Source organism: Hippichthys cyanospilos, chromosome 20 (assembly GCF_059441005.1).
Source record: "Hippichthys cyanospilos isolate Australia breed blue-spotted pipefish chromosome 20, RoL_Hcya_1.0, whole genome shotgun sequence".
Taxonomy (NCBI): Eukaryota; Metazoa; Chordata; class Actinopteri; order Syngnathiformes; family Syngnathidae; genus Hippichthys; species Hippichthys cyanospilos.
Genome location: NC_142388.1, coordinates 11,972,213 through 11,985,059, shown reverse-complemented (window position 1 = coordinate 11,985,059; position 12,847 = coordinate 11,972,213). Strand labels below are relative to the sequence as shown.

Sequence of the window (12,847 nt, the reverse complement as noted above, 5' to 3'; positions counted from 1 at the left end):
GGGGTGGGGGGGGCGCCGAATATTTCCTTCTAATGACTGCCGCATCAGTCGAGTGGTTGTAAAAAGTGAAAATCTTCAGAGAGCTTCCACGGTGACCCGCTGTCACTCCTCATACCGCCTCCGCATCCTCAGAGGCAAGAAATGACCTCTGCTGTCAAACCGAGACGCGCAGGGTCATTGTTCATCGGGAGAAAGAAGGGGAAATACTGACATCTCCTGGCAGTACAGGTGAAGTACAACACATAAATATGGTTGCGCATCACCAATTGCAATTGGGTTGCAGCATCCAATTTTTATCTGGGGAACTTGGATGGTTGAATTGGTGTGATGCTAAAACGTTCTTGCATCATTTTGAAAAAAAAAACCACACATTTAACCAGGTTTCAATGAGAAATTGGTCTCCAATCAGTCATAGCAAGGTTGTATATTTTTGTATTTCTAATTATTATTTTTCTACTGTTTGAGAGCGATGATGTGTCGGTCAATTTGATGGGTGTAGGCAATAGTTCAGCAATGGTTGGAACAAAAGTTCCTGTTTGAAAGCAAAATGTGATAAAGTTTGCTCTTTTTTACGTGCATTAATTTATTTGTAATTAATGCATCTTGCAAGTCCTACCCATGGTATATTTGTATTATCATTTACAGAATAGTCTCCATTTTTTTTAACCTTTTTAACTAAGCGTTTTTATTGTCCGAGTACACATGTATTCAAGCTATAAAAATGATCAAATATGGATACAGGCATGCAGCCATATGCAATTATTTGTTTATTTTATTGCATAATCGAACATATTCAAAATTCAAGAGATTTATTTTTGTATACATAGTAATACCACACAATGAAATTTGTATTCTGTTCATTTGCCCAAGCAGACTACATTACATCATCGAGCAAATTATAAGGTAGGCAATAAAAATTTTCAAAAAGACAGTATGGACATGATGAGATGAACATGACTTACTTAATTTGCAAATGTATGGTAAGGCATTTAAAGAAATTAAAAGACAGCAATGCCTTAAATTGACATCTAACGTTTACACAAAAAAAATATTTTTTTTATTCTAATGTACAGATTGATGGGCATTTTATACATGCTTAGCAGCGCTAATGTTTAAATTCAAATACTATGCAATGTTTTATTCATTGAATGCCACATTTTCCCGCATTAAAACATCAAGCCTTGTTGGACCATACTGCATTAACTCATATATTCAAATATAATATGAATATGTACCTATGAATGTCACTCGCAAGATTCATTCTGGCAGGTACAACCACTTTGCAACATGTCAAACAGAACACACACAAACAATTGAGGGCTTATTGTTTAGTGGCTTCCTCATAGTTTCGGACAGAGAACTTGAAGCCGTGCTTATGAAGGCGGTCAATGAGACTGGTTTTGTAGAAGGCGCTTCCCGGTGTGTAAACCCCTCCCCTGCAGAGGTAGATGTACGCCAAAGATTGAAGCGAGAACATCAGAGTATTTTCAGACAACCGGTCGGGTAATGTGAAGGAAACATTACTGACCTTCTAGGAAGGGAGTGTTTTTCTTTTAGCACTGTCACTGCTGCCTGTACCATAGCAATCACCGTGGCCACATAACCAGGTTCTTAAAAAAATAAAGACAAAAGTAATTCTTTAAACAAGCAGACATTTGTCCATTTTACATCAGTTTAGAATCGTTACAAACAAAAAACAGGATTTCTATTGAGAAAAAAAATATACAAACATATAGTGGAATTGAGGACAGAACTGATCTTGAAGTGCGGAACAAGGGAAAAAAAAGCAACTGCTTCAAGCGCATTCTACATTACGCTGGCGCAGCATGCACTCATCACTCAAAGCGTGGGAAATCTGAAACACAATGCCCAACAGATACCGTAATTTCTAATATAAAATACACTTTTTTCCCCAAAAATGAAGGCCAAAAGTATGGGTGCATCTTATAACTGGAAACTTAAAAATTTGAATTTTTTGTTTTTGTTTTTGTTTAGTCAGTACCATTCGAGGGAGCTTTATTTGTGAGCCACATAAGCTGAGTTTAGATGCACAGATGTGCATTTTTATATCGGCCCTATTTTTACTTATAATAATTACCGTACTGGGTTGACATCAGTTGGCTGTTGGCAGCAAGTGCCTTTTGCAGCTTGTAATAGTTGGGTTATAACGGCATTACAGTATTTTCAATAAAAGAAGTGAGCAGACTGAACCAACGCCCGAGTCTATCCATGTTCACAGGAATATTGCTAAAACAAAGAGCATCATGAAAAAGTTGTGATGTCTCTAGCTAATCCAGAGGTTCTCAACTATATTTTGCCAGCCCCCCCCCAAGAAAAGAGAAAACTTTTTGCCCCCCCCTCACCCCCGTCAATGCACTGACTATAAATAAGGTTATTATTGATGAAAATTGTTTAAGTATACCTACACATGTATCCTTTTAAACATTAACATAAAAACGCAATATAAATCAACTTTCAACAACTGTTAATTATTTTTATCGCGTTTATACGTGTTACAGCTTAGTCTAAAACGGAAAAAAGAAGCAAGTGCACCAAAGTGCCTGAAACTAAAAGAAAATAATGGAAATTATGATTTTATTACATAAAGTCACACTTAATTACATTCCACATGACAAAAACAAAGCTTTTTTCCTGGGATCATCCACGCCCCCCCTGACATCACCTCACGCCCCCCCAGGGGGGCCCGCCCCACTATTTGAGAAGCACTGGGCCAATCCAATTAAGAGCGGCGAGCTGCGTGCACCGGTTAGCGAAAACAGAAAGTTAATTCACTTGACTCGTTTAGTAATTGTGGTCTTTAGGTATATAGCTACACACAATCACAATCTTGGTGGAACAAGGATGGTGCATAACTTCGGGTATTTATGGAAAAATGCACTCAAGCTGCGCCGTAAGGAAAAGGAAAAACAACTGCTTCAAGCGCATTCAACGTTACACTGGCTCGGCGTTCACAAACCGCTCACAATGTGGGAAATCTGAAACATACTTAACTTTACACGCAACAAATATATAATTTAGGAATATGAAAACAAGAAAATATGAAGTTAAGGAATATGAGATTTATTCTGTTTTGCTCTAGTTTTTACATTGTTGCCAAAGTGTTGGTAAGTCTTATGCACACTAACATAGAAAATACCAGAATTTGGCCCCTAAGTTAAAGGTGGATCCTATACACAGGTGTGTCTTATATTTAGGCTGATTAGGGGATATATGTTATGGATATGAACACAAAAACATGAAGAATTTACAAAGATGAGATTTGACCAAGATTTTACACTGTCGCCAAACTGTTGTTGTGTCCTATACAAAGTAACATAGAAAATAACAGAAATTGCCCCTAAAATTAAGGGCGCGTCCTATACATAAGAGTGTCCTATATTTGGGACAGTCGTTATAACCACTCCAAATCACATTCAAACTCAATTGATTTTTTTTTTAGATGTTTAAAATGGAGGAGTAATTATTCAATTATGCACTGTAATAATCGATAGGATAATAGATTTTAAAAAGATTACATCGTGACAGCCCCGATCTTTTTCAGATTTTTTTCCCTCCTCTCTTCACATTTGTGGCCATGTTAGACTCAATAAGTAATCGAACAAGTATTATTTTGGAATGTGGTAGGAAGCCCGACTACTGGGAGAAAAGCCGCATAAGCACAGGGAGAACACGCAAACGCCAAACCAGAGGGCCCAAATTCAGATTCAAAGCCAGGAACGCCTGACTGTGAGGCAATCGTGCTGATCACTTGAGTAGCATCCTCTCAAAGTTGAAACGGTTCAATGGAATGACACCGCTATTGCATTATATCATTTACAAATGAGTGGCCACATGAGCAGAGCACACCTACCTCCTCCCATGACCTCAGTGCAGATCTTGGCATTGGGGGGACCCTGGGAGGGGTCTGAACCCTCTGAGTATCCCTCTCCGAAAAATGTCATGTTGAAACAGGTGTCTTCGATCTAGCAGGTCAGAGTACAACATTAGGGGTGGCCTCAAAACCACTCAACTAGTACACAAAGCACTAACTGAATAGTTGAAAAAAAGTCAGTTGTCAGGGGCTGCAGTGTTTGTTGATATGTGTTCTTAAATAAATAAATATGCACCAGGAATAATAGACTAGCTTTGTTCAGTGAATGAGAAAAAGGGATTGTAGTGTCAGAACAATATTTGCTTTTAATCTGCAGTTTCCTGTTTACATTCTCCGTTCGTCATTCAGGTCTTAGTGGTGTTCGTGTAGACCAAGGTTGTTACTTTCTTCTTTTCAATAAAACAACTAGCAGACTGACCTAACGTTTGAGTCCATCCTTGTTTACGATGCAGGGACAAGATTGCATTTATTTTGTGTTAAGGATTCTTCAATTGCTTTAGTTTTTAAACATTTAGTTATATCTTACTTTGAAAATGTGTACTTTTAATCTGGAAGGCCGCTCTATATTTTCATTTCCTGTTTTTAAATCCCCAAAACTGATTGGCTGTCTAGCGTCACGTTTCGTGTCCCATCACACCAAAATGTCCTATAGATGTCGTCCTATGACCTAATCACACAAATTTCATTCATTGCGATTCAAATGTGTCGCTTGTTGCGCTGTCCTACGTAGTCAAGCTGAACCAAGAATTAATTATTTTTCAAAATTACGGAGCGCCACAACATAAGGATGCAAGAAACGCATGCGGCTCAGGAACCGTTGGTTGCCGACCCCTGAACTAAATGGAGGAAGCATACAGAACAATGTAGCCCCTGAAAGAAAGTTTGATTTAATGGGAGAAAATTAAGAAATAAAACTCTTACCTGTTTAATTGTTGGACCAGCCTTACTGAAAAAGCCAAAGGAAAAAAACCTTGGAAACTTTGGAAAAGACAGACATCAAATTAGTTTTCCATTACAACATGGGGTGCAAATTTCTATCACCAAGCAGCTCAGTTCCCCTTAGTTTACCATGGTTTGTAACAGAAAATCAAGTTGTGTGTTCTTCCATTTTTAATGTTGCAACAAAAGCTACGTGGGATGTAAACTGCAGTCTTGCCCTACTTTTTCAATAGCTAACCCTGAAAGATGTCCCCATGAAGCAATGTTATGCTATAGACCTGTTGAGGAAAAGACGATGTCCGTACCGTGGTGAGAATTTTCCTGCCCAGGCTGAATTTGACCAAGATCCAGAAGAACAGTCCACCACAAAACAGTTTGGCAACTGAGAAAAGACCTCCTATCCCAACATAAGCACAATACTGAATCTGTGAATGGAGGATGAGGGGAATTGGAAGAAAAGAAAAAGAAATAGTTTTAAAACAGAATGAAAGATGAAGTTGCTGATTTTTCGCAGTAAGTAATATCTTTTAATAAAATCCATCCATCCATCCATTTTTTTAGAGTCATTTATCCTCACAAGGGTCGCAGGCTTGCTGGTGCCTATCACAGCTGTCCTGGGGAAGTAGGCAGGGGACTCCCTGAACTGGTTGCCAGCACAGGGCACACAGAGATGAACAACCATTCACGCACCCAATCATACCCAAGCATGATTTAGTATGTTTTGGGAGTGTGGGCGGAGAGATCCCAGGCTTGGGGAGAACACGCAAACTCCACATAAGCAGGCCGGAGCAAGCAATATTTGAACTCGGGTCCCTGAACTGTGAGGCGGACATGCTAACCGTTGCTTCACCGAGCCGCCTTTTTGAAGAAATTTATAATTAAAGTAATGCTTAACATACATTTTCATAATGCTTTTAATGAGCAGAATGCAAAAAAAATAAAAAAAATGGGCGTATGCAAATTGAAAATAGGAGACAAACTGTCTTGATCTTATCTGCCAGTATTTTACCACTTTTTTCTTGAACTGGAAACCCAAAATATCACCAGATTCGCCACACAGGTGATTTGAAAGTAATCAGAGAATCTATTATATATATATATATATATATATATTATTATATATATTATATATATTATATGTGTGCTATTTCTCCTGTAGGACCACAGCTCTTTTAAAATTAACATTTTTTTTTAATCAAATTAAAAATCCACTTAATTTTGAAATTTTTTGAATCTTTTTCTTCTGCTTAAATATAAACGAAGATTTGAGGCAACACTTTCTCTGACTTTCCTGATTTTGAATGACTGCCTTTTGTAATTTTGTGATAGCATTTTATGAACTCAAAATTAAACCGTGCTTGCAGCATCTTACTTTTGTCTCTCGAAAAAGAGAGATTTTAGACAACTCTTGCCACAGAAATATTAGTCTACATCTATTAAACCTGCCTTCCAAAAGAAATGTAACTGCGCTCTGGGGCGCCGTAGCACAGTGAGCTAACGACTAATTTACCCTTAACGATAAACTAAACGCTGGCAACAGGCACCGTACATGAAAAACTCAGTGAAAGAAAGTCATTTTTTAGCACTCCCAATTGGCGATTGAACGTTATTTCAGAATAATGTTTCGTTATTAAATCGAGAATCACAACTCTACACTTACTCCCAGAGCAACAATTTGTGTTCAGTCGGTTATTCAATGTCATTATTTTACAAACTCAGATTCTCACCCATACTAGAATGGTTTGACCCACCTTGTCACATGCCACCTCTCGTTACCTGTCCAACTAATGATTTACTTTTGTGAACAGATCTCTTCTATGATCCCAAAGGAGGACATTTTAAGTGCAATTTAAAGACACTGAATATTTTTTTGTGGACAAATATGTGTTTATAAGTATTTCTTTTTGAGAATAAGTCTGAACCCCTTATGCTGATTATTTTTTGTCGTTGAATATTTATTAATATTTAAGTTAATAACTTATTGTGTGACCAGATCTCGAATGTAATCCCAAAAGAGGACAATATATGTTTAACATTTTTCTGTGGACAAGTATTTATTTATAGGGATTTCTTTTTGAGAACAGGTTTGACACTTTATGTTGATTATTTTTTGTGGACTAATATTTATTAAGAATTAAGTTAATCATTTATTTTAGTGAACAGATCTCTACTGTATTCCCAAAAGAGGACATTTTATGTTTAAAATTGTTCTGTGGAAAAATAATTATTTATCATTTCTTTTTGAGAACAGATCTGACATTTTATGTTGATTATATTTTTGTAGACAAATATTGATGAATAATTAAGTTATTTCTTTTAGATAACAGATCTCTTCTAAAAGAGGACATTTTATGTTAATTTTTTTGTGGACGAAGACAAATGAAGTTTTAAGGGCTCTAAAGTTTAATAAATCAGACATTTGATGGCATATTTTAAGTCTTTTTTCTTTGAATGCTTTGCACTGGTTAAGGGTACTTGCCTGAAAACGTATTTCACATCACTTAAAAAAGTTTGAGAACCACTGATAAAGAGCAAAGCAGTGGTCCCCAACGTGTCCGTGGATCAACTGATAATGTTTTGGAACTGATTTAGTGTAACAGTTCATTCATTTGTGCTTTGTTTAGCTTTATCTTTGTTTTTGGCGCTACCTCTGGTCGCTGTTGATATTACATTTTGTAGTGAGATGGATTTAATGTAATTTGCGTACATTTTTGTACAATTTGAGGCCTGGTCCACAAGAAAAAAAATATCTAACGTTGACCGGTCTGTGGTGATTAAAAAGGTTGGAGATCACTGCAGTAGAGCATTAACGAGTAGCACATTCTCCTGTGAATCCCATTGCAAAAACAACAACCAAAAGAAAATAGATTTCATGCTGTGCTGGGATAAGAAATCATGTGGCGTTCTAATCTCAAGAGATCTCATTCCCATCACTATTTGCTTATTCATCATATAGTTTTCATGTAAATCAACTATTGAATTTGCACAATTTGCATATGCATCCAGAGTGGTGGTGCAGAATAATGGCCGCACACCTGCGGGATAAATTCTACCTAAGCCTAATTCATAGAGGCTATACACACCGATGAATGTAAGACCACTGACTCATTTTATTTGTGAGAGTGCACGGCACTCTGTATTGTTACTATAGTGACGATGAATCATGCCAGGTGACTCATCATATTTCCATAATGGTGGATGTTAAAAGAATGATGGTAAACAAGAACAAGCTTTTTCATAGGCTGCTTATTAGCTGCCTCATAAAAGGCATGTCAAATTATTGATTAAAAGGAAATGTAATTTCCTCTCCTCTGGATTAGCACTCAAAATGAACAATATTTGATGAGAAATACTCAGATTCTTTGGAAGGTTGGAGTAATAATAACATTCGCCAAAGAGTCTATGCAAAATGAAATTTTGTGATACAGTCACGATATTGCACAATGCATGCAAGTGCCTGCTGTATTTTTACTCCTCAATCATAATAAAAAAATGTTTTTATCATATTCCAGGGTATTTAGTGGAGTTACATGGTGTCCTACTATATCCCAAGGTTCAATATACACCAATTTCCGTACACTGGCATAACACTATCATACATAGCAATTCAAATGTGTGCAAGGTACAACCACAAAAAACAGCCTTCTATTTGATGGATATGAATTTACATTAATACTTACTGGTGTGCGACATTCCTCCTGGTAAAAGAAACGCTGCGTTCTCTTGACGACAGACGGATCTGAACCCATAAAAGGGATGGTGTACTGCATAATCTCTTTGCTATAAAACAAAAACCCTCTAGAGACACACAAAAACAGACACAGACATGAGATCGGTCTTCTTAAATACAGTAAACACAGGACATGTCAGTTTCGCTATTCAAATACAGTGTAAACCACCATTTATATACAAACAATGCAAACATATGACACCCATTCACATACAGATATACAGTATACACATACGGTATCTGTCATTTACATAAACCCAAAGTAAACACTTGTCAAACACCACAAACACACATTTGAGGACACTAAACATCTGCCCCTGCATTGATATAATGTAAAACTAAGGATTACAATCCAGCTAAACTGTAATGATCAGAAAAGGAGAATTTGCCAGAGACTTTTTTTTAACTGCCTTACCTGGGGCGAATTTTGGTTCCCACCACAGGAAGTAGCTTGTGGCCGAATTTTCTTCTCAGCTGGCGAAGGGCGCTACTGTCCGCAAAGCCGTGCACGGCCGATTGCCAAGTGGCATCATGGCCGCACGCACCCTACAAGGATTAAAAATACCCGCAATTCTGATTTGATCTTTTTATTTTGGTGAAAAAAAAAACAAGACCCAAAGATTTTGTCAACTTTTAAATGACAGGTTTCGTTCTCTGTAATGGAGTAATGATATTAGGTTTTGTAGTTTAATGATCTTAAAATAACAATGTTGTTATGTACGTTGTTAAAACGGTAAGCAAAGCTATTCCATGAAAACAAACCAAGTACATACTTTCTTTCTTTCTTAATTTCTTTCTTTCACTACTAAGGCAATTCTGATGCCGATTACCTGAGGCCCACTGTTGATTGTTAGGAAGCTCTCCACTGCTGTCAGCGTCCCTAAGATAATAACAGTACACAACGATTTACAAAATGCAAGATCGATGATGGCCTGACTTTTTAAAGGTCATTGATGTTTTTATCTATTTGTCAATTTTGTGCATGGTGAAAATAATTTATTTTATAAGTAATTTTAAAAATATTTATGTTCACACTCAATAATAATTATACAAATATGTGCAGTTATTAAACAAACTATTTCAATTGAAAAATTGGCCCATCTTGGGGTCAGATCGGCCCCAAAAATCCCAACCAATGTGGGACAAGAGAAAATGTAATTTAAAACGATTTTAAAGCATTGTTTCCATAGATTATTTCATATTTTGTCTAAGGACAAGTAAATTCACTCAGAAACTGCATGTTTTAGTATTTTATATGTGGATTATTTCAGATTTGTTGTGTGGGACGGAAAATGTCCTCCAATTCTGGGATGCCCCATATAATAATCCACAATGATTTAACAGTCCAAAAAAAAGGTAATTCATAAAAGCTACTAAATTTGCTTTAATTATGTCTTTTTCTGAGGATTGACCAAAACAATCTTGCCATAGAAATAAATACACCTTTTAGCGTTCTTTTTATTACTTCTTTTTTACATTTAAGGGGCTTCTGAGGGTCCACTATACCAAACTTGTCATGTAAAATTCTGACCATTAAAGTGGTTCTGAGTATAAAGAATTCCCAGGTCTGCTGGTATGGAATCAAAGCCACAGCTGCCAATTACGTATACTCCTTTGTGCAAGGCCTTAGTGTGGTACTCCAGTTGCATGCGCTCCAGAAACTGCCAAGAAAAAAAATCTTTTTTTAAGTTTGCCTCCCAGCATACACCTGATCAGACAACAACATGTCTATTTACCTGAGGCTCTCCACAGATGTCAATATAGTGAGCTCCATTCTCTACACATGCGGCGACCACCGGCTCACCATAAAACCTGTACTGGAAAAACAACACAGTGGAAAAGGTGCATTAGTTCTATTTTAACTTTTTTTTTTTCTGTATTCTATGAATTCTTCAGTACCAGCAGCATTTAACTTACAGGACCCACACAGTTGAGAATAACTAGAGCCTGTTGGCACATGGTGGCCAGAGAATCTTTGCTGGACACATCTGCTACAATGATGTCAATGTCTGTGCTCAACTCAGGAATGGCTGGAAAACAAATACATCTTTATGATATGATATTACAGTATATTGAGTATCTTTAGTTACAAAATCATGTACATTATGTCAAGCTGGGCATTCGCAGCCATGCATATTCCAAAGTTCGTAGTCTAAGCTTCACGATTGCAATTACAGTATAATAAAATTAATTCAGTTTGCCCTTCTTGAATTTTAAATTCTTGGGTATTGTTTTAATTATTATTTATCGTTTAATATTTATTCACGTTTCGTTGCGTAGTAAAAATGGGTTTACATATTGTTCGTTGAAAATTACTGCAACTATTCACCAGTTACTGTACTTCAGTAGCTTTTCATTGCAAATTCTTATTCATTTGGAGGAGAACATTTTACCGACCCAGCCTGTCAGCGGCCTGCTTTAACGCCCCTTTAAGACGCTGTTCGCTTCTCCCAGCCACGGCCCATTTTAGGCGGTTGTCTCCGGTACTGTCGGCGGCGAAGCGGGCTACTTCTTCAACCACAAACTTTCCGGTAAAGCCCGATGCACCAAAAACTACGATATGGTAAGGTCTGCTGAATGTTACCGCCTCCATTGTGCGCTTCTGCAAAATCGCTCCGGGTAACGTTACTTCCGGTCGGTCCCCGATTGGTCGGCTCGCTGCCTAAAAAAAATATCTATCTATCTATCTATCTATCTATCTATCTATCTATCTATCTATCTATCTATCTATCTATCTATCTATCTATCTATCTATCTATCTATCTATCTATCTATCTATCTATATATATATATATATATATATATATATATATATATATATATATATATATATATATATATATATCGAGCTGGTCACGATCTCGTATACGTTAGCATTTCCGCCATATTGGATGTGTAAGATCCTGCAAGTAAACCAATGTTAAATCAACAGACTAAACTTCAAAAAGCAACAACCTAACATGCGTACAAAACTAAAATGTTCCCAATGACATATTCAAACAAACACAAGCAAGCACAGATGATGAATGTGTTTATTCCCCCATAAATTTCAATAATAGCTTGCCACATACATGTTAAAATATAGTTGGCTCGTTACCCTTGAAAAAAACAACAACACCATATTGCTTTTAACGCATTTTAATATATATGGAGCAAAATTAACATCATATCAAAAGTTACTAACATTGTTACTTATTCCCGTGTTTTGCACACGTTCCCTTTAGATGATGAATTTAGGATATAGCACGAAATCACCTAATGCATTTTACCATTAGCTCTGATTTGGAAGGAAAAACAGTTTGGGCATGTTAAATATGGAGAACCGAAAGTGCCAAAATTCAACAAACAAATATACCATTCAATAATTGAATAAATGTGACATTAATCAATATAATATAATTATTAACTCATTAATGAAATAAAGTAAGTAATTATTTATTTAATTGATGTCACTTTTAATCAATTAACTAAACATTTCTTTAATCACACTTTGAATTAGTTAATTGATGATTATTGTATTTCATTATTAAATGGTACATTCATTTATTGAATTTTGGCACTTTCGGTCTTCCATGTTATGAGTATGTTAAGCGTCTTCATACGCCATGGTGTACTGTAATTCCACGTTCATGATGATCGACGATTTTGAAGTACTGTACTTGATGTCTCTGGTTACACTAGCAAAACAAAAACAAATGTACACTGACCTCTTGTGGCTAAGCGTATGAAAGACACTTTGTCCATTCTATCAGTTTGGTGCGAGAGTGTGAAACTGTTTTTTTTTTTTTTTTTTTTTTATCGTGGGCCACATTGTACTGATAGTGTCTGTTAGAGGGCCGGAATAAATCTAAAAAAAAGTCTAAAAAAGCTTCAATTTTAACGTACCCCTTTAATTTCTCTAAAATCCAGAAAATATAGATCTTAAAAATAGAAAAACACGTGTCTAATACACACGTTTTTACTGGTTTACATCTTGACCTAGTTTTGAATACAGAGGCCGATAAAAACTGTTCAAAAGATAGATCAGGAACAGAAAACAGTTATTTTTTAAGACAATCTGCAAGTTTAGCAAGAAACTTGAAATCAAACCAGCATTTGGCGGGCCACATAAAATGATGTGTCAGTCCGGTTCTGGCCCCCGGGCCTTGAGTTTGACACCTGTGGTTTAGTGTATTCATTAAAAAAAAAAATAATAATTCTATAGTTTTTTTAGGTTAGTTATAGTTTTAGTTATTATAGTTTCAAAACACAATTTGTCCATTGCGGTGCTGACCCCACCCATACCT

The 12,847-nt window shown here is 36.4% G+C and overlaps 1 protein-coding gene across 1 annotated transcript; it reads right to left on the bottom strand.

Moving 5' to 3' along the window:
* Nucleotides 1-754: 754 nt before the first annotated feature.
* On the bottom strand, nucleotides 755-11,173 carry LOC148407419 (saccharopine dehydrogenase-like oxidoreductase). Its single transcript, XM_088402729.1, has 12 exons — nucleotides 10,959-11,173; nucleotides 10,479-10,591; nucleotides 10,298-10,378; nucleotides 10,093-10,222; nucleotides 9,392-9,441; nucleotides 8,977-9,107; nucleotides 8,512-8,629; nucleotides 5,137-5,256; nucleotides 4,814-4,870; nucleotides 3,872-3,983; nucleotides 1,529-1,610; nucleotides 755-1,436 (listed from the first exon to the last, which is right to left on the bottom strand). Exons 1-12 carry the CDS (start codon nucleotides 11,152-11,154, stop codon nucleotides 1,322-1,324), a joined length of 1,305 nt encoding a protein of 434 aa, XP_088258855.1. The 5' UTR covers nucleotides 11,155-11,173; the 3' UTR covers nucleotides 755-1,321.
* Nucleotides 11,174-12,847: the final 1,674 nt, after the last annotated feature.